Source organism: Lampetra planeri, chromosome 69, assembly GCF_965212315.1.
Source record: "Lampetra planeri chromosome 69, kcLamPlan1.2.h2, whole genome shotgun sequence".
Classification (NCBI taxonomy): Eukaryota; Metazoa; Chordata; class Hyperoartia; order Petromyzontiformes; family Petromyzontidae; genus Lampetra; species Lampetra planeri.
The window spans coordinates 1385652-1413550 of NC_136174.1; the positions used below are offsets into that span (position 1 = coordinate 1385652).

Consider the following 27899-nt stretch of genomic DNA (forward strand, 5'->3'; position numbering starts at 1 on the left):
CAGAACAGGGGGCAGCCATTTTAGTCACTGAGACTTGTCTTATGTTGTGCAACTACTTGCACAGATTTTGGCAAAATAAACTGCAGGTTACTAGATCGCACAATTTCTAGTGATTTGGTTGCGCAACTCATCTCTAATTTTGATTAAGTAAATGTGAGACAATCAGTTTGGTCATTTTCCAAATTGTATCATTCAATCCGTGTCCATAATCATCAGCATCGTCCTTACCACTGAAACATGTAGGACCAGTAACACGTTACCTTGATGATACAATACCACGGTAGACGCAGTAAATGCTTATACAGTATGTGGTTAATTTAAGAGACAGCTGATTGTGGTGTACCTCGAGACATCTTTCACTTATACCTTACAGTACATCCCCTGCTCAAAGCAGACAAACTTAACTCACGATTGATGAATGCACTTAACAATAACGCTGGCATGCGCTCACATACAGCAGGATTGATACGATATGGAGGTGTCAAGAGGGAAATACTCCACATATTCAAGGGCCTCTCAATCAAAATTGATAGTTGGGGGATGTTTGGCTGTTCCAATCATGGTTCTTATCTTAATGACATTTATATAGCACCTTTACGAAAGCACTTTACATCATCTTCTTGGTTCTTTCGGTAAAGTCACGTAGAAGGGAAGTAATAAAATAATAAAAATAAAACATGATAAAATAATCCTCACGACGTTTCGGCCACAACGCAAGCAGCCGTCCTCAGGTGAAGAATGAAACACCACCAAGCTTGGAGCGTATATTTAAGCTGGGTTGGCGGGGGGGAGGTGGGAAGAAGAGCGCCTTGACAAAAAATTTGCATATCAAGAGGAATTTAGCATATGGAAAATGCGTAGGAGGTGGGCGGGGGGGTTTCAAATTAATATTATGCCCGTGCATTATGCAGGATTAGCAGCATCAAAGGGAGGGGGAAGGGGGGTAGCATTAACAAAGGAAGGGAATGTTAATAGTATGTAGCTGCAGTTACTAAACAACCACGTAGAAAACTAAAGTATAAACTACATAGCATCATCAGTATACTTACTATACTCTACAATAAGCTGAGTTACTAACAGTAAGTAATACATTACAATTCTACGTCGTAACAATTATATAATATGCTTCCATCTAAACTTTATTCTCTTACATCACACGAGTCTACACCGTACTATATAATGCCATAGACAAACCCAACATTAAATTATATACTGTATTGCTATAAACCACCCTATACCTTATACATTTTAATATAACACTGTATTATTCTACCCACCCTAATGTGTATCACACTGCTATATGTTTACTATACAATTACGATACTATATATTACTTTGTACATTGTATTAAGCATATAAATGTTATACTATTTGTTATTATACACTGTACCATTGACCGTCGTGTCAATGGGTGAGTCGTGGCGGGAAAACTTGCAGCGGAGCAAAGAATCCATTCCCTGCGGAGAATACAGTGCCAGTGAGTGGAACGCGGTCTGAAAGTCACCGTAAACGTGAACACAATCAGTTAAGATCTGAAATTGTTTATTACGTCCTTCCAATGATTGCTAAGCCAGAATCCATCTTCTCGGTAGAAATTATCTCTGTGTTTGTATATGTGGATCGCCTCATGAACGAATCTCTCATGATAGCCAGATGGCTTGCAGAGAACCTCTGTCTTGGAGAAGTCAATGTCATGTGAACCCACTGAGTTGTAACAGTGATCTGCCACGGCTGAGGTGTTTGTCCTGCCGTGATTCAGGTCTGCTTTAAGTTCACGGAAGCGGTCCGAGACATGTCGTTTGGTTTCTCCAATGTAACTGCTACCACAGAGGCAACTTAATTTGTAGACGCCAGGGTACTGTATGTCTGGAACCACATCTTTTACAGACGGGACCAGATCACGGATTTGATGTACTGTGTTTAATCAGGATTTTGGAGATCTTTTTTGTGACCCCAGCAATGTGGGGTAAGGTGATGGTCTTGAAAGGCTCCTCAACAGGATCCTTCTTGATGGTTGGAGTGATGGCTTTGCGGATTGTGTAGTCGGAGTAACCATTAGCCTTAAGAGCTTGGCGTACGTGTTTGAGTTCACTGGCAATGTGTTCCTGGTCGGAGATGCATTGGGCTCTATGGTATAGAGTCTTGATGAGGGAATTTTTCTGGGATGGATGGTGGTGGGAATCCGGTTTTAGGTAAGCATCCGTATGGGTGGCTTTCCTGTAGACAGAGTGGCTCATTGAACCATCAGGTCTCCTTTTAATTAGGACATCCAAAAAGGGTAGCTTGCCATCTTTTTCGACTTCCATGGTGAATCTGATGGCTGGGTATATGGAATTGATGTGGTCGAGAAATTGGTCTAGAGCAGGCCGGCCATGTGGCCAGATGACAAAAGTGTCGTCTACGTACCTCTTCCATAAGGTCGGGCGTAGAGTGGCAGTCTGGATGGCGTCAGTCTCAAATTTCTCCATGAAGATGTTGGCTACAACCGGAGATAGGGGGGAGCCCATTGGGGTGCCCTCAATTTGCTTGTAGAAAGTTCCATTCCAGGTGAAGTATGTATTGGTTAAGCAGTGTCTCACCAGGGGGGGGGTACCCCAGCATTCAGTCCTTGATGAACCAAGTCTTCAATGATTGCGATGGTGTCAGGTACAGGAACTTTGGTGAATAAGGAAACCACATCAAAACTGACAAGCAGGTCGTCTGGGGACAGGGCAATCCCCTTGATTGTCGATACCAGGTCAGTAGAGTTTAGTACCGCTGAGGTGGTTTTTCCAGTGAAAGGCCGTAGGATTTCAGACAAAAAACGAGCCAATATATAGGTGGGGGAGTTGATAGTAGAGACAATGGGACGAAGAGGTGTATCTTCTTTATGTATCTTTGGCAAACCGTATAATCTTGGTGGCCTGGCTGCAGAAGGTTTCAACGAGAACTGTTTGGTCTGATCAATTAATGCGGTTGAATCAGAAATTATTTGCTTTGTTTTAGAGACGAGGCTGTTGGTGGGGTCTCTTTTTATTTTTGTATAGCTGCCATCGTTGAGTAGTTCTTGGATTTTGTTGTTGTATTCTGTTTTGTCCATGATGACAGTGGCATTGCCTTTGTCGGCTGAGAGGATGACAATGTCATCCCTCTTTTTTAATTGAGCTAATTCAAAACGCTCATCTTTGCTGATGTTGCTAGCTGGCATCTTATCGTTTTTGAGGGTTGCAGAGATTTGAGATCTTGCTACGTCTGCAGCGATGTGACTCAGGTCCTTGAGAGCTACATCTACTCTAGCAATTATATCATTAACTGGTATGTGTCTAGGTGTGACTGAAAAGTTTAGTCCTTTAGCTAAAACGGATTTCAGACCTTCAGAAATAGACCTGTTACTGCGATTAATTACGACTTTGTTAACATCTAGCTTTTCAATGTGTGGGTCCGGTTTCTTGTTTGAGAGGCGGTTGAATTTGGAAATCAAGTTGTCCTTACATTTGGTCGACATAGCGGCAGCTGAAGAGGCAGTCATTTTATCTACATGTTCCCAATCCGATGTGGATATTGTTGCACTCAAAGATAAGTGTGATTCGTAGAGTGTATTTTCTAACTGATCTAGTTCGGTGTGCGTAAGTCTGATTTTCTCTGCGATAAGAGCTAAGCTAGTTCTAGACAGAATTCTTTCGCATTATAAGAAATTACAGCAGCAGATGTTAGTGTAAATGCGTTTGGTATTACCTTAGAGTCGCGGCATCTCTTCAGAAAGGTGAGAGACTCGATTAGCTGAGCCTTCTTATACAATTGTATACAGCATAATAAATGAAATGAAGAATTGGGTTATTTTAAGGGCCCATTGTGATTTATAAAATGCGGGCTATCCCATGCTTGTGGGACGACTTTTCAAATAGAATGCCCTCAGAAATTGACGGAGTAGAAGTGTAAGGGATTCCGTCAGGGCAGCGGTTATTTTTTATGGATCCTTTTGGAGGGGAGGCGGGTGCAATGTCGAGATTCAGGCATTGGTGAGGGAATCGGTAGAGATCCCGCAGGGCATACAGATGTCGGTTCCCTTACGGTACCTTAAGCAGTTGCATTCGATCGACCCAGATGTGGCGATTCTCCTGAAACCATCCAACAGTGTGACACACAAGCTTACGCTGACTCATTAACCCCCCCCCCCCGCCCACTTTGTGCAAGAGCGCAGAAGTGTGGTCACCACATCTACGCCTCTAAATAAGGAGCGAAACAGACTTCTCTACAAATCTGGCTGTCGCCTAATGAAGCTAGTTGTAATTACTGGCGGGTAACGGTGCCGGGTTCAGCAAAGGGCCTCGCCCGGTGGTTTGTGGCTCAACAAACTGGACCCTGAGCCACAGCCACGTGACCGAGTTAAACACGGCAACTCCCACCGGTGTCTCACAGCTCGACTACTGGAACGCGACTTTGAGACAGTAACAAATTATTTTCATGCAGTAGTTTAAAGTGTTAAACTTAAAATAAAAAAGGTGAAGCTGAAAGACGAAGATAACAACAACAATCCCGTGGTGTAGAACGGCATGGAGCAACGAGTTTACTAGCAGAGTTCCCCTGCCAGTTCAGTTGAGATGAGGTGAGTTGAAGTGAGTTGTGATGAGGTGAGTAGATGTGAGGATGAGGATTTGAGACGAGGTGATCCGAGTCTTCGTTTTTAAGCCACCCATGGAGTGGAGACGTCTGTACTCTCTTACACGTCAACACATTCCAGTGCAGATCTATTGATATGCAAATCAAACTGAAAGACTTCCTACTTCCTTGTCACCTATTTACGTGGCTTGTTCCTCGTTTAGCGTCTCAGACGCAGCCAGCGACTGCCTGAGCTACAGCCAGAGATTGCCTGAGCAGCAGCCAGCGCCCGTCTTTGAGTGGAGCCACAGGGCCATGGCGAGTGTGGCTCCCAGTGGTAGCGAGGCTCCAGGAGAGTTGACCTGTCCCATCTGCCTGGACACCTTCTGCTGCCCCTGCACGCTCAGCTGCGGCCACTCGTTCTGCCTCAAGTGCCTGGAGGACAACTGGGATCCAGCGGAGTCCTTCTCCTGCCCGCAGTGCCGGGTGACTTTCCTTCGGAGGCCCAAGCTGAACAAAAGCGTGACGCTCACCAACCTCATCAAGCAGCTGCGAGTGGCTGAGCCCATGGCTGCCGATGCTGCTGCTTCTACTGTTTACTGCGATCATTGCAGGAAGCCCGCAGTGAAGACTTGCCCCAATTGTGAGATGTCGTTCTGTATGACCCACGTCGCACCCTACCCACAGTTGGCAACGGTTAGTGACCACGTCCTGGTGTCGCCCGGTGTGAACCTGGAGACTCGACGGTGCGCGGAGCACGGAGACGAGTACCGCTTCTACTGCGTTAACGACGGAAGCCTCGTCTGCAGGGACTGCACCGTCACTGTGGATCATCGAGGGCACAAGCTTGTCACTCTGAAGGTGGAGCACGACAAACGAAAGGTGAGGAGGAGGTTCTCATGGTCACTGAGTAGTACCCACGATATCGCAGCATCAGCTGATGAACTCTGTCATTGGCTCTCAACAGCAACATCTAATAATAATGAAACCACAGTCAGTGGCTCAGACAAATTTTAAAGTCATACTCTATCATTTAATTTATTTTATTTCTACGTGACTTTACCGAAAAAACCAAAGAGTAATTCTTGCAGTCACAAAAGCTTCAAATCAAGTTTGGATTTTATATTTTACATGCCCGTCAATTTATTTTTCAAACGAGTGTTTGAAGGGTAGATTCATAGTACATGGACAACATTCCACATAAATGCAGTGTCCCCACGTGTCTCCCTGAGTCTCAGTGTCTCCATGTGTGCCCATGTGTCCTTCTGAGTTTCAGTGTCTCAATCTGTGCCGATGTGTCCCTCTGAGTCTCAGTGTCTCCATGTGTCCCCACGTGTCCCTCTGAGACTCAGTGTCTCCATGTATCCCCACGTGTCTCCCTGAGTCTCAGTGTCTCCATATGTCCCCACGTGTCTCCCTGAGTCTCAGTGTCTCCATGTGTGTCCATGCGTCACTCTGAGTCTCAGTGTCCCCCTGTTCATGAGTTATCCCCATGTCCTATGATGTGTCAAGAGCAGGTGCGCTTTACAGTACCTCCATGAGCTTAATCCAATAATTTTTATGTTCGAGTTGAAGTCGCGTTACTTGTATATATTATTTTAAAAAAAAACGTTGTTTATATCTTACTAGAAGGAAGTACCCAGCTTTGCCCGGGGGAAAATATATATTTCAAAACTTGTCTTATCTTAAAAAACACAACATTTACATAGGCAAATACTAAGCTATTGTGAAATCCCGGCGTTCCGTTTGTCTGTCCATTTGTCCATCAACAAAATTATAAGAAGCTTGCAGGTGTGCTGAATCAAGAAGAAATAGTATGTGGGGGATGAATAGTTGATCTAAAAGGTTTCCGAAAATTGTCGCCTCCCCCTACAAAAATATTTTAACCCCCCCCCCCAGCCAATTTCTAATATAGTAGGCATATAAACCTACACACCCTCATACAATAGAGTCAGCAGTATCTAGTGCCTCTATAGCAGTACCAACTGACTCGAAAGTAGCATCTAGTGATTCTATAGTAGTGTAGTGACTTAACTTGGAGACGCTAAGACGTGGAGGCACTTATTTTAGTACACGCTTTTACAGTATTTAACTCAAGTTGCGCGAAAATTATTGCTTGGGTTTCAACGTACTTAACTTACGTGAAGTTTTATTTTACACGCTTTTATTTAACTCACTCTGTCTGTCGTTGTTGTATCCTCAAATCTTGTAACTCAATTTTAACCCACTTCCCAATGTGGTATCGACTAATAACTTGGTATATTTATGTCATACTGATAACAATACTATATTCTGTCATAAAAAATATATATACTTTTTTAAACATTCTTTTTTATAAGAGATGTTTCGGCTTGGGACTTATTGTCCATGGTCAACTATCGTTGGCTGTAATTGCCCATGGTCCCTTACATTATGGCAAGCTTCGGGGCCACTTCCTGGAGTCGTGGAGTTCTTCCATTACTACAGTACATTCATGTTTATGATCATTTCATAAAAGCGTGTTTAAAAAAAAGTAGTTTTAAACATATATTTTTAACCGAGCATCCTTTGCACAATAAACACCCAACGCTGGTGTTGCTAGCCTATACACAACAATTGCCGTCTTACACTGACGGCGCTGAACAGAGACAGCCAACTGCCATCTAGCAGCGCAATATCGAGTGAAGACGACAGCGACAAGACGACAGCGACGATGGCGACGATCTTCAACAGCACGACGGGGATCCCACTCCATATGACAGCCCCGAGCTCTCCCTCATGGCCCCCTTTTATGCTCCCAGCGTGGCCTCACACTGCCCCAGCCACGACCTCTCTCTAGAACCTACCAGCAGTTTCTCGGGGCATCCTCCGTGCCCCTTCTTTAAACTTTCCCCCAGATGTTCCCTATGGTGTATCACCTGGCCTGCAGATGTCAGGGCTGCTATAAGCTGCAGATCCCCTTCCCTGCCAGCAGCCAGCGCTATGCTGCTACACTGCTTATTCTATGTCAGTACAGTAGTATCTAGTGACTCGACAGTAGTATGAACTGACTCTACAGTAATATATATTGGCGCTACAGTAGTATATAGCTCTACAGTTGTATCTACTGACTCTATAGTAGTATCTGCTGACTCTACAGTAGTATCTACTGACATTAGTAGTATCTACTGACTGTATAGCAGTATCCACTGACTATAATAGTGTAGTGTGGTGTTTATTCACGCGGACAACTTTGTCTTTTTCTACTGTGTCACTTTATTTGCAGCATCCCACACGGATGCTACTCAAGTTCATCACCATGTACTTCTGTCGCAAACTCTTCCTCTCTTCCTCTGCTAGCCTGCTACTTAGAACTTACTCTTTCTTGCTGTGCTAGCCTGTTACTCGCCTTTCTACTAGCCTGTCACGGACTCTCTCTCCGTATATTCCGTTAGCTTCTCACTCCGCTAGTCTATCACACTCAGACTCAAGATTCTGCTAGCCTCTCCTCCGCTAGCCTGTCTACTCCCGCACCTCCAACCTCGCCCGTGCCCCCAGCAGGGGATCAGCCATCACCGCTGGGGAGGACGTGGTGTGGAGGGCGAGGTCCCGGACTTGTCTTGAATACTGCTCACTGCTTCATCTCCAACTAACTCGCTCCTATGCTTCACATGTTCCCCTTACATCCCCCTTCTCATTAAGTGCCCTCAGATGACCCTCATTAAGCCAGCGTCCTTCCAGCATCTCTTGCACGTCTTCTCCCCCTTATCACCTCTATCTCTTGCCTCTGTGGTGCCTACGCCATGTTTTAATTTGCAGCCAACCAATCACTGCCTCTTTTCCTGATTGCTGGCGTCTCTCTGTCTGCTGTCTCCGAGGCCAAACGCTCGCACCTGCTTGTCCTGACATGATCTCACTGTTTGCAACCCCATACATGAATGCAACTGCTGTTTGCAAACCCTGCACGCATTATGCCACTACACTAGTAACTACTCACTCTATAGTAGTACCTTCTGACTCTATAGCACTATCTGCTGACTCTATAGAAGTACTGACTCTAGAGTCGTATCTACCGACTGTATGGTATTATTTACTGACTCCATAGTAGTAACTACTAACTATAGTAGTATCTGCTGACGTTATAGCAGTGTCTGCTAACTCTAAATCAGTATCTCCTGACTCTATAGTCGCAGCATTGTAATGCGAGCATAAACAGGGTGGTTACAGGCCCCTGCGCCAATCACACGGAGCGTGTGGGAGGAGCCACTGCTCACCTCGGCTCCAATGGGAGACGAGGTGAACGGGGGGCGGAGACGGGGGCAGTACGGGAAGGAGGAGTCAGGGTCACGTGATGGGAAGGATATAGGGAGAGAGCCGGAAGAAATCGGGAGTGGGAACGGAGCGAGAATAGGGGAAGCCATGCCGGGCAGTGGGGGAGATGGCGCCATCTGCCACGTGGTGGAGCGGCGCCATCTGCCACGTGGGGTGCGTGGGGTAGACGGGGCTAGCAGAGTGTGAGGGCTAGCAGGGTGTGCGGGGCACACGTGGCTAGTGAGTGACTAGCCGAGTGTGCGGGGCACACGTGGCTAGTGAGTGACTAGCAGAGTGTGCGGGGCACACGTGGCTAGTGAGTGACTAGCGGACTGTGTGGGGCACACGGAGCGAGCGGTGTGGCTGGCGGCGTGTGCGGGGCACACGGAGAGAGCGGAGCGGCCACACGGAGCGTGCGCGGGGCGCACGTGGAGTCTGTGCAGGTCCGGCCGAGGACCAGCGGGGTGCGATACAAAGAACCTAAATAAACGACACAGCAGAGACCAAAAAAGCCTGACTGAGTCGTTTATTACAGTATATACTGGCTTTAGTGGTATCTACTGACTGTAGTAGTATGTACCGATCCTTTAGTAGCATCGCCGACTCTACTGACACTACAGTCGAATCTACTGAATGTATAGTAGTATCTACTGACTAATCTTGATTTGAAGCTTTCGTAACTGCAGGAATCCATACTCTTTGGTTCTTTCAGTAAAGTCACGTAGGTAGAAAAATAAAAAAAAGAATGATATATTACCACCTTTCGATAGCAGTGAAACTGCTGAACCAGCGAGAGAGCTGTTCCAACAAGGGGTTAAATGTAGTGAAGCGCAAGTAGGCGGGATCTGAGCTGGAAAGGAATTCCAACCCCGGACGAAATGAGATGCACTCGCCGCATAAGTGTATCGCCTCTGCATATGCGCATTACAGCAGTGTTAATGGGAGATTAGCACTATGTTTATGGGAGAGAATAAGCAGAGAAATTAGGGGGATTAGCAAGTTAATATCATGTCTATGTGTAACTCAAGCTGCAGTGCTGCCAACTGTGCTGTGAGAGGCAAGTGCATCCATGCAAGAGAACCACCGCAATGGTGTTCGCGCCAGTTAGTATTAGTTAGTATTAGCCATCCCAGCTAATACTAACTCCGTGGTCCATCCTTGGAAAGGCAGCCTTTGCCAGCGCCAAAATTGCGCTAAGGAAGGCAAGGGGCGTCTCGGTTTTCCCTATCTTGTAAGTAGTGAACTTGTGGTGCACGTTGGATGGCGGCTCGTAAATGGCTGGCATCTGGTCGAAGGCTTGCGTCAACATGGCTCTCTCCGACGGCGGGATGATGAGGAACGCTGCCAGGGCGTCGTCATCAAGGGCAGCGCTCTCAGAGCCTCCGCCTCTATCCAGCCCGCCAAGTCGGCGTTCGTCAGGAACCGCCGCTTGAAGACCACCCAGTCACTCCCGGTGGCTGTAAATTATTTTATGAAGGGAAGTCGACATTAGAGAAATATGAACGTCCACCGGCGATTTCGACGCAACTTCGGATTTGGCGGGTCCCGCGCTCCACTCCTCTGAGGAGATGATGGCTGCTAGCGCGAGCTGCGCCGTGGAGCTCTGTGAGGATGGACACCGCGGCATGGAGGAGCTCTGTGAGGCGACCATGTGCAGCTTGGAGCATCTTTTTCATCGGCATGGAGCAGTCGCATAGACGGTTGGTGCTCTGCTCCATGGGCAACATTTCACCTCGCTCCTCCGGGGCTGTTTACGGGGATGAGATCTTCGTCTTCAATCGTCCAACGTCCTAATATGTAGTCTGCTGCACGTAGACATAGTCTACAGCTAGCTAAGTAAAGCAAATTTAGAGTACAGCCACTTCCGACACCAGTTGAAGTGGATTCAACTGAGTCGCAGACGTATTTCTTGGAGGAAAAACATATTTATTAATACCAAAACATAACACAAAGGGATTACTGCCCCTTCACCAGATAAGCTATGGTGGTGGACCACCAGGCTAACTATGCTACTATGCTAGTTACTCAGAGTAGCTATAACGGACAGCACCCGAGCTGGAGTCCTCATCCACGTGTTGCCGACTTCATTGAATGTAGATCGTAGATCTTCAGATGACAGCAGCAACGCTGAACCCCGGTTCCCTGTGTGGACCCGGTTTATATGCTGCTGGGTCGTGGCTGGCCCGCCCTTGGCCACGACCACCTTCGAGAAGCCTTGGGTCATGTCTCGACCCTTCCCATAGAATTTCACCCTGACACGTGACCACCCCGAAGCCCCCTCCTGGCGCCCTTGTGTAGATCTTACTGGTCACGTGCCTTCCAGGGCCAACCAGAGTGCCATGGCCTAGGGTAACCTTATCCCATGGCTGACACTCCCACACTCCCTCCTGTAGGAGTCAGCACTGCACGCCACGCGTGGTGCCACTGCGCTATCCCAGCGCTCACCGAGCTCACACGAGGGCTGGTACTACACCCACCTACAATGCATCCGCGATGACAATGCATCACCCACCGTGCCTCGATAGAGCTGGTATTACACAGTTACATACACGATGTCGCTAAATATGTGATGTCCGCGATGTGAGTACTAACTGTATAACGGTAGCCAATGACTATAGTAGTAACTACTAACTCTATAGTAGTATCTGCTGACTGTGTAGCAGTAACTGCTGACTCTATAGCAGTATCTATTGACTCTATAGTCGTATCTACTGACTCTGCAGTAGCATATACTGACTGCAGTGGTATCTACTGACTGTAGTAGTATTTAATTACTTAATAGTAGTACTTTTAGTTTTTCGGTAAAGTCACGTAGGTAAAAAAAATAATAAAATAAAAAATTTCATTTTTTACCTACGTGACTTTACCGAAAAAACTAAGAGTATGAATCCTTGCAGTCACGAAAGCTTCAAATCTAGAATTAATAGTAGTAACTACCAACTCTATAGTAGTATCAACCGACTCTATAGTAGTAACTACTGACTACAGTAGTATTTAATGACTATAGTTGTATCTACTGAATATATAGTAGTATCTTTTGACTCTATAGTAGTATCCACTGACTATAGTAGTAACTGCTAACTCAATGGCAGTATCTGTTGACTCTATAGCAGTATCTACTGACTCGATAGTCGTATCTACTGACTCTACGGTAGTATCCACCGACTCTATAGTATAACTATTGAATCTACAGTGATATATAATGACTATAGTAGTACCTGCTGAATCTATAGTGGTATCTATTGACTCTATAGTAGTAACTACTGACTGGACAGTAGAAACTACCGACTCTACAGCAGTCACTCTTGACTCTACAATAGTATCTATTGACTCTATGGTAGTATCTACTGAGTCTACAGTGGTATCTACAGACTCTACATTAGTATTTGCTGACTAAAAGTAGTATCTATTGACTCTGCAGTAGTAGCTACTGAAATTACAGTAATAACTACTGACTGCAGTAGTTATTACTACTGACTGCAGTAGTTATTACTGAGGTCCTTGTATATCCAACCTCCTGACGTTTTGACAAACGAGCATTCAGGGCTACGTTGTAGGGAATGCTGCAGGAGATATTTAGTGCTTGGACCCTGAGTGAATCTTAATCCATTGGGAACTTGCAGAAGGAGTTGCTGTAAAACGATGACGTGGGTGTAAGTTTATGGTAAAACAATATCCATGATGGATACAGAGTGGATAGACTCTATCCAGCAGTGGATTGACATAAAGGCTGGATTTTCATTTATTTCAACAAGAAATATATTTAAATCACATACGATCTTAAAATGTAATCTTAACTAAGAATATGCACATTGTATCAGCAAGTCTACCATGTCAAATTATGGGGGGAACAATACCAGTACCATGACAGTGAATCTCCAATGGTAGTGAATGTACGTGAAGTGAACCTCTGGAGAGTGAGTGGGTCCTGGACTCAAGCTCCATGATCTCTGAGCCCAGTTCCAGGAGGCATTTGAGCTCTTCGTGATATCAGTTCCGTACAGCGCTCGCTCCCCCGGCCTCCATGACTGCACGGGGCCGCTTCTGCCTGGAGCTGGGACCGGCACTGTGGAGGGGTCCAAGTGGAGTGAGGGTGAGAGTCTCCCCTGGTGACGTCTCTCACAGAAACAAGTGGGAGAAGAGACGCGGGCGGTCGTGGAGAAGAGGAGGAAGGCGGAGGAGTTCGTGAGGCAGATGGAGGTCGCTCGTAGGGACGTGCAGGTACCGCGTCAGGGCTGGACCCTGTCACTCCACCCTGAGTAGGGTTTGTAATGGAGGACAACTCCATTCATTAACGTGGACTTCCATTGGCTTTGAACACACCGTGGGACTAATAACACAACGGTCAATGCGCCTCAATGCTCACATCTCCAATAAGGAACTGATTCAGGGGTTCGTTAGCAATATTGGTCAGATGAGGTAGTAAATACCTCTTATCCAGTACTCTGGTGGCCGATTTGATGGATCACACATAGACTGTTGTACACCATACTAGTGAACCAGTTTGGAATTGGGTTGGCCAGGTGAAAGTTTAGCAAGTGGGTTCATGATCCCCTCTTTTAATTTATACATCTGTGGTGGGTTTGTTCTCACATTCAAAACACAAATTTAATGAGGAATTTGCCTATCGCCCCAATTCAATATTTTATTGAAAAGAGACTCATTGAGGATTTATTTGATGAAGGGAAATTACAGATTTCCCTTCATCAAATAAATTAAATATTTCCCTTTGCTTAATGCGAAGGTAAACAAAGCGTAATCATCATTGCCTTGCGCAATGAGAATGGCACAGATGCTAAATGTACTCACGATGGTCTTTGATTTCAATGCCTCACAGCCCCCACCCGTTATGGCGAATTGTGTTGTAGTGAAAATGCACAGCGGCATTATCGGAGGCAGAGGAAGAAGGAGGCTTCAGTGCTGCAGACTCGTATCACTGTCTGCACACCTTCACAGTTGCACTTGGGTCACACCGACCTGAATGTCATTTCACTAAGAACCAGACATATTTAATGAACAGAGGTGGCATTTCTTTCTTTTTGCAGGGGTTCATGACAGATGAAAAGGCCTTAATCTCGGTCAGATTCGCCCGCACGAGAGCAGCGTTAGATGCGGAGGAGAAGGCGGCTTTAGAGCAAGCGGAGCAAAAAGGGCGCGACCTGCTGTCCCAGATCGAGAAGAAGATCGCTCACTACCAGAGCGAGATCAGCGAGCTCCAGGCAGCAGCCACTCGCCTGCAGGCTCTAGAGCAGGAGAGGGACTCGCTCGCATTCCTGCAGGTGAGCGATGAGTCTCCAGTGTCGCTATTGGCACAGAGCCCTCTCACCAGCAGCAGCAGAGGGAGGCTCCTGAATAAGAGCTTGCATCCACTGGGCTTGAGAACTCAGCTCCACTCATGGATTTGTATCACACCTCCAGTGGCTTCCATTTGGAAGGCCAGCTCGAATTTTCTCAGTTAAATTAATTCTCTCTCCCGTCCTTTAACAGATTCTCATTAAGTGTGTTTCATTGTGAATATAAACTAAATGTTATTGGAATTGCACTTTTTAAATAAACCATACAACAATGTACACGGTAGTCATGATTATCATCAGCCATAATCTATCCACTTATTGATGAAGGCTTCCCCAAGCCGTTGCCACATCTCATGATGACGCGATGCAACAATCTACCTGCTCACGAGCTGATTTCATCTCAGCTTCTTACTTCGTGTACCTCCACTTGGATGCGCTACCTTCATTGTTCATATTAGGGATGCTAAAATAAATACGGTCTCACACTCATTAATGATATCATTGTGTCTTGAACATCACTTCTACAAGACCTGCACCATGTGTATTGGTAACACCAGAAATTGCCAGTCCTTAGTTAATCTCAACACAGATCAATATCAACCGGTCTCACTCTGAAATAGTTGCCCTGCAAATCAGTGTTGGTCCTCATGGGGGCGGTGAGATGTTAACTACTTCGCCTGTTATACCGGAGGTCGTAGATTTAATCCCAACCCTGACTTCCTTATATATTTGGAGTTTTAATGTCTCCCTCCATGTTCACGTGGATTTTTTATCCAGATCCTCCAGTTTTTCACTCCACATTTGAAAACGTGCGTTTAGAGTATTGGGCTGCTATACATTTCCACGTGATTAACCACTTCGTTGAGCTATCATGTGTGGCCAGGTCGCTTCTGAAAAAAGGGCTACAAAGCTCCCGAGGCCTTACCTTGAAAAATATAAATAGTAGTTTTTAGTTGACTATCAAGTGGTCTCACTCTGAAAGCTTTGCCCCGTTTTGTTGGTGGTGATCATAGGGTCATAAGCAAAGACTTTGGGGTTTATATTCCACACACGGTGTTGCAGTGGGAACTCCACTGATCACAAAGGATTGGAGGTAGAGCCACAGTAACGCATCTATCTCTCTCCGACAGGGGCATCTGGCGGAGAAGCGCAGGTAAAAGACGACGATCACTCACGACTCAACACACGACAACATGGGACTGAGTGCGAGGCGCGGGCAGAGACACTGGCTGTGTGGTGATGCTGTGTGATGATGCTGGGTGTGGTAATAGTAATGCTGTGTGGTGATGCTGTGTGGTGATGATGCTGTGTGTGGTGATGCTGTGTGTGGTAATAGTAATTCTGTGTGATGCTGTAATTCTGAGATGAGTGATGATGCTTTGTTTGATGAGTGCCTGTGAGATGGAGCTGTGACGATCCCACGTGTGATGATGCTGTGATGAGTGTCTATGTGATGGAGCTGTGAGTGACGATGCTCTATGTGAAACAGCAGCCATGTCTGTTCTGCTTTCACAGGACAGGGAGGGTTACAGCAGCTCCACCCTCAGCTCCCAGCCAAGAGGACATTGCCTCGCTTCAAGTCATGGTGACACCTGTAGTCAAAATCCTGTGTGAGTTCTTCAGTGTGAATCATGGGTGATGGGGCCATCTTGACAATAAATGATCCCCGTGTGTGTGCACGAGGTCGACTTAGCCTCAAATTATTACCTGGAGTTTTATAAACATTACCACTAGGGAGACAAAGGCGGCCAGGCGTCGTGCTGGCCACCCACCTCGTGTGCCATGCTAGCCTTCATCGACACTCATGAACAGCACTTGTCCCAATAGTCTGTGAAGGCCTCATAGGGGATCTTAGTCTTTGTTCACATCCCATTCCTGGACCCTACTGAACAGAGCCATGAGACTCAATGTGGTGTTCTTGGGTAAATAATCAGCATTACGAGTCAGAGGTAATTGTGATGTTGAGATGCAGTTTTTGCCTGTGAGTGTGTCTGTGCATTTGTGCGTGGGGGGAGCGGTGGCATCGTGGTTAGCACACTGCACTACGAACCCAGTTACCTGGGTTTGATTACCAGCCATGGCTAACATCAGTGGCAGGTGATATCCGATCCAGTCCTGGGCCTCTGCTAGGCAGTTTCCTCCTCAAATGAGTTCCTGATGCTGGTAATGGTCAAATTATGATAGTGGTCGTGATAAGAATCGTGCTAATGATGCTGATGTTAGTTATAATGTGAGTGATGGTAATGGTAATGGGTTTGGTGATGGTGTTGGCCGTGGTGATGGCAGTGATGGTCGTGGTTTTGCTGATGGTGCTGATGGTAGTAGTGATGATATTGGTGATGGTGGTCATGGTGGTGATAATGGTTTTGATGGTCGTTGTAATGGTTATAATGATGCTGGTCGTGTTGGTGACGTTGGTGATAGTGATGAAGATGGTTGTGATGGGGATAGTTGTGATGGTAGTGATGGTGGTGGTGATTGTTTGTGATGGTGCTAGTTGTGGTGATGATGGTTTTGATGTTGCTTATTGCGATAGTGATGTTGATGTTCGTAGTGTTGATGATGGTGGTGATGGTGATGTTTATGTTTTCATTGATGATATTGATGGTGAGGATGCTTGGTGATGGTGATGATGTTATTGTTGATGGTGAAGATGATGGTTGGTGATGGTGATGTTGATGATGGTGGATGATGGTGATGACGGTGTTCTGTAGTGATGTTGTCATCGCTGTTGTCACAGACGGACGCTCACCGACTCTCGACACAAACTCAGCTCATAACCAACTCCAGATCTCTGCGGATCTCAGGATGATGACGCGGAACCGTGACTCCCAGGGTCGCCCCGATCACCCACACCGGTTTGATGGCTGTGCACAAGCACTGTGCTGTGAGAGCTTCTCGTCGGGCCACCACTACTGGGAGGTGGACGTGGGGGACGCGCAGCTGTGTCGGGTTGGAGTCGCGTACGGGACGATCCCACGGAAAGGGAGTGGTGATGCACAGCAGCTGGGAGGGAGCGACGCGTCCTGGTGTTTAGAGAAATGTAACAAAAACTTATCAGTGGTTCATGGTGGAGTTAAGACTGCACTGTCGGTGAGGGGGACCTCCTCCCCCCGCAGAATCGGCCTTCACCTGTACTGGGAGGGGGGGCTCCTGGCGTTTTACTGCGCCGACTCCATGGAGGTGATCCACGAGGTTCGGCAGAGATTCTTGCAGCCTCTCTACCCTGGGATGTGGATGGGGTGTTTGAAAGAACCATTGAAGATTGTGGATCTGAGTCGTGCATCCTGAGGATGAGGAGAGATAGAAACCCAAGAAACCAAGACAGAACCCAAGAAACAGAGGAGAGGGTGGATGGTGAGGAGAGGGGGAAGTGAGGGTGAGGGGAAGGATGAAAGGAAGGTGAGGGAAGGTGACGGGTGAGCGTGGAGGGTGATGGTGACGGTGAAGGGTGGGGAGAGGGTGAGGAGAGGATGTGAAGGAGGGTGTAGAGAGAGGGTGAGGTTGAGTTTGCGTGCATGAGCCGGTGCAGTTCAAATCACAGGTTCGTGTGGCCGCTCCTTCACATCACCACATCGTCTCATGCTTGCGATTCACCATCATCACCATCATCACCATCATCATCACTGTCATCATCACGACCATCACCAGCATCAACACCACCACCATCATCATCACTACCATCACCACCATTATCACCCCATCATCACCATTGTCATCATCACGACCATCACCACCATCAACACCACCACCATCATAATCACCATAGTCATCACTACCACCATCATCACCATCATCATTACCAACAGCATCACCAATATCATCATCATCATCACCATCATCATGATCACCACCACCACATCATTAAAAACCTCCATCACTATCATCATTACTATCAACTCTACCAAAACTATCATAATCACTATCACCAACATCGTCAATATCATACCACGTTCACCACCATCATTACTATCATCATCACCATCACCCCATCATCATTATCAGCAACATCATTATCCCCATCATCACCACTACCACAACCACCACCATCATCATAATCATTATCACCACAATAATCAGCACCATTATCACGTCCATCATCATAATCATTACTTATCATTACCACTATCATCATCACCACCATCATTATCATCACTATCAGAACCCACATCACCATCACCATTCTTACCACCAACAACAACCGCCATTCGCCACTAAGTGGCGGTGACGTCACCACGACGCTTGTGCCAGGCTATGTGCACGTTGAGGCCACGTGGCCTCATTCTTACCACCACTACCACCACAATCATCACCATCATTACGATCATCAACATCAATACCACAAAAAAACTGCCATAATTATCACCATTATCTTGGAAGTGCTTGCACAAAGGATAGTAACATCTCATCCTGTGCTCTTTGGAATCTGAATATCTGGACTTGTCCAGTGACTGCTGAGAAAGATCAGTCCTTGTGGCGGCACGGAGAGACGGCTGACAGGAGGGAATAGACCCCACTGGGACAGTCACGGGTTAGCTTCCCATTTCTGTAGTTTCCCATGCTTCGTAGTATGTTGGAAACACCCGCTTTAGCTACAGAAAGTCAACATACGAGAATACCCCTAGAGTCTGCGAGAGCGGGGGCGGAAGATGACTCATCGACTGACAACATGGTAACGACTGGACCGGAAACGACTACGAGTAATGAGAGCACAGCACAAGAGAACACCACAGCAACTGTCACAAGTTCCACTGCAACAGCAGGCCACAAAAGATGCAGGTATGTGTCTGTGGTTGGAGGAAAGTTACATCACACCATGAGTTGAGGATCCACCAGGGGAAGAAGGGGTGTTTGGGTAAAGAGAGACAGAGGCCTCGCATTGATTACTTTCTGCGAAAGCGATCAAATCAGTCGAATGAAGCACAGCAACTGGACGCAAAGCATAGTTTGCAGTGCATCAGTACCACTGTCATGGAGGACGTAAACTCAAGCACCGAAGAAACAACTGAGGTGGAACCAACAACAGGAGTGGAACTCACCCCAGCCTCCCAGACCTGCAGTCGAGAGGAGACTACCAGGGCACAGACCGTATGTGAAGTGGCCTGGCACCAGTGACAAGAAGTTGTGGGAAACAGTGAATACTGACCTTACCTTGACCCTCGAGAAACTTCGAGGCACAGTGGAGAAGAAGTTGGAGAGGATGGGGGACATCATCTATGAGTACGGGGCAGAAAGCTTTGGAGTGCAAGAGGCAAAAGGCGGGAGAAAGGTTCCAACCCACCGGTTTCCAGGAGGCAACAATAAATCAACCGCCTCGTTCAAGAAAGGAGACAGCTTAAGAAACAGTGGAAGAAAGCCTCGGAAGTGGAAAAGGAGGGCATAGAGGCACTTCAGGCTGACATCAAAACCCGGTTGGCATCCCTCCGTAGAGCAGAGAACCTACGGAAGCGCAGAAGGAAGAAAGAACAAACTAGAACTCGATTCTATAAAGATCCCTTCAAGTTCCTTAAAAGTCTCTTCACGAAGGAAAAAAGTGGAGTTCTAAAAACAACAAAGAAAGACCTAGAAGAGCACCTGAGAACAACAAACTTTGACTCAAAGCGACATGAACATCTGGCCATCCCATCAGATATCCCACCCATTGAACCCCCGGAACATCATATTGAGACCAGCCCTCCGACATGGAAAGAGGTGGAAAACACAGTTCGAAGGGCAAGAACAGCATCAGCCCCGGGGCCAAATGGAGTCCCGTACAAAGTGTATAAGAACGCACCAGACGTCCTGAGGGTCCTCTGGAGGCTTATGAGAACAGCTTGGCAAAAGAAGATAATACCCAAAGTGTGGCGTAGGGCAGGCGGGGTCCTGATCCCTAAGGAGAAGGATACAGTGAACATCAGCCAATTCTGCCCAATCTCCTTACTGAATGTCGAGGGTAAAATCTTCTTTAGGGTCATTGCCCAGAGGATGGCTGAGTACCTGCAAAGGAATGCGTACGTCGATACATCTGTACAGAAGGTAGGAATATCAGGGTTCTCTGGCTGCTTGGAACATTCCAGCATGATCTGGCACCAGATCCAAATAGCCAAGGTGGAGAAAAGGGACCTCCATGTAGTCTTCCTCGACCTCGCCAATGCATTTGGCTCTGTGCCCCATGAACTCCTGTGGTCTGCCTTCAGATTTTTCCACATACCGGACACCATCACAACCCTGGTGAAGTCGTACTTTCAGGATCTGCAGTTCTGCTTCATCACCTCAGAGTTCACCACCTCATGGCAGTGCCTGAATGTAGGTATAATGGCGGGATGTACCATTTCTCCATTGGCATTCATAATGGCAATGGAGGTTATCATCATATCCTCAAAATGGGTTGCTGGTGGACAGCGAGTCGACTCTGGTTTTCGCCTCCCTCCACTCAGAGCCTATATGGACGACATTACAACATTGACCACCACTGTCCCATGCACCAGGAGACTGCTCAGAAAACTCGAGGAGAACATCAGCTGGGCCCGTATGAAGATTAAACCATCCAAGTCACGCAGCATCTCGATTGTGAAGGGAGTGCTCTGTGACCTGAAATTCTTCATCGGAGATGACCAAATCCCAACAGTGTCTGAGCAGCCGGTAAAAAGCCTTGGAAGGTGGTATGATGCAAGCCTGAAGGACAAAGACCAGGTGCAACAGCTGCGCAAAGACATCAGTAGTAGCCTACAGTCCATCGACAACACCCAGCTACCTGGAAAGTTAAAAGCCTGGTGTCTGCAGTTTGGTCTCCTACCCTGGGTGTTGTGGCCCCTAGCAGTGTATGAGGTTCCAATCTCAACAGTGGAGAAGATGGAAAGAGGAGTCACGAGCTACTTAAAGAAGTGGCTCGGAGTTCCACGATGCCTTACCACCATAGGCCTCTATGGAGATGGTGTCCTCAAGCTGCCCCTCACCAGTCTAACCGAGGAATTCAAGTGTGCAAAAACCAGGCTCCAGATGACACTGAATGAATCTCGAGACCCAGTGGTGAGCAACAACGCGCCGACCTTGGCAACTGGGCGCAAATGTAGGCCAGGAAAAGCAGTCCAGGAGGCAACAGCAGCCCTCAGACATGCTGACATTGTGGGTCATGTTCAGCAAGGGAGAGGAGGCCTCGGGCTAACTAGCCGTGCTGCTTGGAGTAAGGCTACTGCACCAGAGTGGCGGAAGATGGTAGTGCAGGAAGTACGCCATCAGGAGGAGGCTGCAAGGTGGGCTAAGGCAGTCTCTCTTGCCAAACAGGGACAGTGGACTCGATGGGACAGTGTGGAGAAGAGGAAGATCAGCTGGAAGGATCTGTGGGCCATGGAAGCGAGGCGGTTGAGCTTTTCCATCAGAGCAACATATGACGTCCTTCCAACACCAGTTAATCTTGACCAATGGTATGGTGAAGATCCGGACTGTGCCCTCTGTCCATGCCAGCCAACCTCAGGCACATTCTCACAGGGTGTAAAACAAGCCTCACCCAAGGACGCTACACTTGGAGTCACAACCAAGTCCTTAAAAACCTTGCGTCCGCCCTGGAGGACAAGCGAGCTGCCACCAACTCCCTACCACCCCCAGCAGCATCACACCCCTTACGGACGACCTTTGTCCGCAAAGGGGCTAAACCACCGAAGAGCGGCTCTACACCAATAGAGCGAGACCAGCTGCGCTTGGCCCGCGACTGGAAAATGCTAGCTGACATTGGCCGGCAACTTGTGTTTCCTCCGGAGATCGCAACCACCACCCTAAGACCTGACATGGTGCTCTGGTCCCGTTCGCTCAAGAAGGTCTTCATCATTGAGCTCACAGTACCCTGGGAGGACTCAGTAGATGAGGCTTATGAACGAAAACATCTGCACTATGCCGATCTAGCTGCCGAAGCACGGCATCATGGCTGGAACACAGAAGTCCGACCAGTGGAGGTGGGCTGCAGAGGTTTTGTGGCAACATCTACAACCAGACTGCTTAGAGACCTGGGAATTAAGGGCCAGAGCCAGCGTTCGGCAATCAGAGCTGTATCGGAGGCGGCAGAAGGCAGCAGTCAGTGGCTCTGGATGAAGAGGAAAGACCCCAGCTGGGCCCCAAAGTGAGAGGGCCAGGAGGTATGCAGTCAACAATGCTTGACTCAGGGAGGACACCCCTGCCATGCATAGTCCCATGGGATGTTGGCTATCAACAACAAGGCAACTCCTATGACTAATTGGGAATGGGATGCAAGCGTAGGATTGATCACCCTGTCGCTGGCCGCCTTTGGGGAGGGTGTATAGTGTGAAAGGCCGAAACACCCTAGGAACCAAAGGTTCACTACTGACGATGCGCTCCCCAAATTTCACCAGGCTCACTGTTCATGAACTCTTGGAAGTGCTTGCACAAAGGATAGTAACATCTCATCCTGTGTTCTTTGGAATCACCATCACGACCATCATCACCACTATCATCCTCACCGTGAAAACCACTATCACCATCATTCCCACCAACACCCTTATCACGACCCTTACCACCATCTCCCTCATCGCTACCATTACTACCACCAATGTCATTATCACCACTGCCACCATGATCACCACCATCATTATCACCATCATTACCATCATTACTGCCATGATCAACACCACAACCATTATCACCATTTCACCATTATTACCACCACTACCACCATCATCATGGTGACGTCTTTGTAACGTCTTTGTAGTTGGGGCTGTTATTTGTTCTAGATTTGAAGCTTTCGTGACTGCAAGGATTCATATTCTTGGGTTTTTTCGGTAAAGTCACGTAGGTAAAACATTAAAATTTATAAAAGTAAAATAAAATAAAAATCACGACGTTTCGGAGGCAACACAAGTCTCCGTCATCAGGTGGGACCGTCACAGCCAGATTTGCTGCATCAAGTGAGGCAAGGATTCAAGATGTAATCCCTTAAATGCAAGTTGAGGGGGGAGGAGAGGGGGGGGGGAGCTCATCAGAATGTGGTAGCCAATGAATGGAACGTATCGGGAGGGAGGGGGACGGGGCTCAAAGAAGGCACGAAGTGCTACGTAGAACGTATCGGGAGGGGGAGGGGGGCCAAAAGGATGGACGACGTGGTACACGAGAGTCGACGGCGTGGACGTGGTTGTGCGCAAGCAACTATTGTTGCACACGCCAACGTATTGGACAGAGAGGGGGAGGGGAGGCCAAAAGAGAGTGTGGGGTGCAAGTGTACGTGGACATGTGTGTGTACAAGCACCTGTTGATACACATGATAGAAAAGAACGAAAATGCCCATGTTTATACCAGTGCTGGCTGAACAATAAAGAGAGTACTGTTAAACACTGGGGATGTTAACACTCGGTAAAGTAAAATCGTGCCTGTCAGATAAGATGGTCCAAAAATGTGTAATTAAGTCTTTTTGCGTGGTTGATAACATCTTTCCAATGATTACTAAGTTTGTACCCATCATCACGGTTGAAATTATGTCTGTGTTTGTATATTTGTATGGCTTCGTGTACAAACCTTTGATGGTAGCCAGAAAGTTTGCAGAGAACCTTGGTTGTGTTTAACCGGGGCAAGAACTCAAGACACCAGAATAAGAGTCTCATTTGTAAGAGTGAGTGGAATGAGGAGCGAGTGCTTGGTTGAGTGAGTAGATGTGTAAGTAGTTAAGTGACAGAGATGGTGGGTGATTGAATGATTGAGTGAGTGCATGGTTGATTGGGTGAAATGGTGGGTGAGTGGGTGAGGAGACGGGGGAGATGGTTGGTGGGTGAATGAGTGAGTGCATAGGTGAGTGGGTCGGTGGAGTGTTTGAATTAGTGAGTGGGTAAACTATTGAGTGTGTGAGTAGATTAGTGAGTGAACGATTGAGTGCATGTGTGATGGTGGGTGAATAGCTGAGTGGGTCAGTGGTTAAGTTCGTGAGCGAGAGGGTAGGTGAGTGGGTAAATGATTGAGTAAGTTCAAGTGTATCGTCTGTAACCGGGTGTAAAACTCGGAAGACCGGGACAGGAGTCTCATTTGCAAGAGTGACATGGGGCTGGGAGGATCTCCAAAATAACAAAAATGACGTCAGCACAGAGAACAACAACGAAGCAAAGATAAATGAGCGGAAAAAAAACAACAACCACCATCGTGTTACAAACAGAACCGGAAAAATAACAGCACCCTGAACAAACTCCCAATACTGCAAGGGTGGAGACAGCGTCTGTCCACCCAACTCACAGTCGTGTCCACGTGTTGGGGGGCTATCTCGTCTACCCAGGGACACCCGTCGCGGCGTCCAACGCGACGTAACGACGACTCCCACAGACAGCCCACACCTCCCGGTCACCCCCACCCACGGTTCCTGGGTTTGTCGTCACAACGGCGAGCGGCAAGCACCCCAGGGCGAGACCGTCCCGGATTCCCGCTAGGCGTGGGCCTCCCTCCGGGAGCATCCGTGGAGCGAGCAGCCGGACGCTTCGTTTGTAACCCAAACAGAGCCACCACCTCCTCCTCTTGCCCATTCATGAGCCTCCCATGGTGATGCTGTGTGTAATGATGATGGTGTGATGATGGTATGCGGTGGTGCTGTGTGTGTGTGTGGTGGTGCTGTGTGTGTGGTGGTGCTGTGTGAGTGTGTGGTGGTGCTGTGTGTGTGGTGGTGCTGTGTGTGTGGTGGTGCTGTGTGTGTGTGGTGGTGCTGTGTGTGTGTGGTGGGGCTGTGTGTGTGGTGGTGCTGTGTGTGTGTGTGGTGGTGCTGTGTGTGTGGTGGTGCTGTGTGTGTGGTGGTGCTGTGTGTGTGGTGGTGCTGTGTGTGTGGTGGTGCTGTGTGTGTGTGTGGTGGTGCTGTGTGTGTGTGTGGTGGTGCTGTGTGTGTGTGTGGTGGTGCTGTGTGTGTGTGTGGTGGTGCTGTGTGTGTGTGTGGTGGTGCTGTGTGTGTGTGTGGTGGTGCTGTGTGTGTGTGTGGTGGTGCTGTGTGTGTGTGTGGTGGTGCTGTGTGTGTGTGTGGTGGTGCTGTGTGTGTGTGTGGTGGTGCTGTGTGTGGTGGTGCTGGTGTAGAGGTTAAGTCGGGAACATCGCATCACGCGCGCCTTCCGGTGGGATGATTTGACGGGAAGTGACGTCATGGGCAGTGGGCGGGGCGATGACGTCATGTTCCCTCGACGTACTTAAGCTAGTGCCCGTGAAGTGAGCAGGGTTCGTTGTAGGAACCCGGGAACGTGAAGGGTGGAAGCTAGAACCAGGGGTAGGGCTGACGGAGTCTGAAAGGAAGCCAGCATTAGCTGGCTTCCTTTCAGACTCCGATGTTGGCTGATCCCTCGGCCGACACAGAAGAAAGAGCCGGCGAAGCTAGCTGTGCTACAGAGCAGACAGATTGTGGGTCCGGGTGAAGGACCAAGCATAGGACCCCTACCCCTGGGGACAAGTGTTATATCCCTTAATCTGCTACTGGCGTAAGCCCTTAATAAACACCTGGTATAAGCCCCTACAGAAGATCTGCCTCCGAGTCGTCTTTGCACCGCAACATTTGTATGTGATGATGCAGTGTGTGGTGATGCTGTGTGATGCTGCTGTATGTGATGATACTATGTGTGGTGATAGTAATGCTGTTTTGATGATGCTGTGTGTGTAGTAAAGCTGTGTGATGATAGTAATGCCATGTAGTGATGCTGTAATTGTGATTTGAGTGATGATGCTTTGTGTGATGAGTCTCGATATGATGGAGCTGTCATGATCCCACGCGTGATGATGCTCTATGTGAAACAATAGCTATGTCTGTTCTGCTTTCACAGGACAGCGAGGGTTACAGCAGCTCCACCCTCAGGTCGTAGCCAAGAGGACATTGCCTCGCTTAAAGGCAATGAAGGAACTCTGGATAAACGCCTGTGTGAGTTCTTCAGTGTGAAACATGGGTGATGGGGCCATCCTCACAATACATTATCCCCGTGTGTGTGTGCACGAGGTCGATACAGCCTCAAATGATCACCTGGTGTTGTATGTAAACATCACCACTAGGGAGACAAAGGTGGTCGGACGTGGTGCTGGCCGCCCACGTGTGCCGTGCCAGCCTTCCTAAATGCTCGTTAACATCACTTGCCCTAATGGTCTGTTTAGGCTACACAGGGATCTTAGTCTTTGTTCACATCCCAATCCAGCACCCTATTGAACAGAGCCATGAGACTCAGTATGGCGTTCTTGTGTAAATAATCAGCATTACGAGTCAGGGGAAGTTGTGATGTTGAGATGCAGTGTGTGCCTGTGAATGTGTCTGTGCATTTGTGCGTGGGGGGAGGGTTGGCATAGTGGTTAGCACACTGAATTATGAACCCAGTTACCTAGCTTTGATTACCAGCCATGGCTAACATCAGTGGCAGGTGATATCTGATCCAGTCCTGGGCCTCTGCTAGGCAGTTTCAACCTCAAATGAGTTCCTGATGTTGCTAATGGTCATAATGATGGTTATAGTGGTCGGGATGGTGGGGATGATAGTGGCGCAGCAGCCAGTCATCTCAGTCGACCCATGGCACCTGAGGCTGCCCCATAACCTCATGCCAGTGGGCGTTCTACACTTCACGTGGTCTCAACGTGCACATAGCCTGGCACAAGCGCCATGGTGACGTCACCGCCACTTAGTGGCGAATGGCGGTTGTTGTTGGAAATTATGCTGTTGGTGAAAATGTGAGTAATGAGAATGATTATGGCATTGGTGAGTGATGGTGTTGGTCGTGGTAATGCCAGTGATGGTCGTGGTGATGGTAATGATGGTGACATTGGTAATTATATAGGTGGTGATGGTTGTAATGGTTTTGTTAATGGCGCTGATGGTAGTAGTGATGATGATATTGGTTATGGTGATAATGCTAGTGATGGTCCTGATGATGGTTTTGATGGTTGTTGAGATGGTTCGGATGCTGGTCGCGTTGGTAATGGTGATGAAGATGTTAAGAGATGGTGGTGATGCTCATAGTGTTGATGATGGTGGTGATGGTGGTGTTCATGTTGTTGTCATTGATGATATTGATGGCGAGGATAATTGGTGATAGTGATGTTTGTAATGTCCTTGTTGATGGTTAACATGATGGTGGTGACGGTGATGTTGATGGTGGTGATGGTGGATGATGGTGATGATTGTGTTCTGTAGTGACGTTATCATTGCTGTTGTCACAGACGGACGCTCACCGACTCTGGACACAAACTCAGCTTATAACCAACTCCAGATCTCCTCGGATCTCAAGACGATGACAGGGGTCCGTGCCTCCCAAGGTCGCCCCGATCACCCACACCGGTTTGATCACTTTGCACAAGCCCTGTGCTGTGAGAGCTTCTCGTCGGGCCACCACTACTGGGAGGTGGACGTGGGGGACGCGCAGCGGTGTCGGGTTGGAGTCGCGTACGGGACGATCCCAAGGAAAGGGGGTGGTGTTGCTGCACAGCTGCTGGGAGGGAGCGACGCGTCCTGGTGTTTAGAGAAACGTGACGACAACTTCTCAGTGTTTCATGGTGGAGTGGAGACTGCACTGTCGGTGAGGGGGGCCCCCTCCCCCCGCAGAATCGGGCTTCACCTGCACTGGGAGGGGGGGCTCCTGGCGTTTTACCGCGCCGACTCCATGGAGGTCATCCACGAGGTTCGGCAGAGATTCTTGCAGCCTCTGTACCCTGGGATGTGGGTGGGGTGTTGTAATGAACCATTGAAGATCGTGGATCTGAGTCGTGAATCCTGAGGATGAGGAAAAATCGAAATTCAAGAAACTGAGATGGAAACCCAAGAAACTGATGAAAGGGGGGATGGTGAGA

The 27899-nt window shown here is 48.0% G+C and overlaps 2 protein-coding genes across 2 annotated transcripts; both read left to right on the forward strand.

Annotated features, from left to right (window-relative positions):
• Positions 1-4718: 4718 nt before the first annotated feature.
• Positions 4719-23597, forward strand: LOC144737447 (E3 ubiquitin/ISG15 ligase TRIM25-like). The gene is made up of 6 exons (XM_078620157.1): positions 4719-5460; positions 12973-13068; positions 13893-14126; positions 15272-15294; positions 15657-15751; positions 16882-23597. Exons 1-6 carry the CDS (start codon positions 4894-4896, stop codon positions 17430-17432), a joined length of 1566 nt encoding a protein of 521 aa, XP_078476283.1. The 5' UTR covers positions 4719-4893; the 3' UTR covers positions 17433-23597.
• Positions 18845-27899, forward strand: LOC144737401 (tripartite motif-containing protein 14-like). Its single transcript, XM_078620081.1, has 4 exons — positions 18845-18920; positions 19322-19392; positions 25875-25992; positions 27273-27899. Exons 1-4 carry the CDS (start codon positions 18845-18847, stop codon positions 27824-27826), a joined length of 819 nt encoding a protein of 272 aa, XP_078476207.1. The 3' UTR covers positions 27827-27899.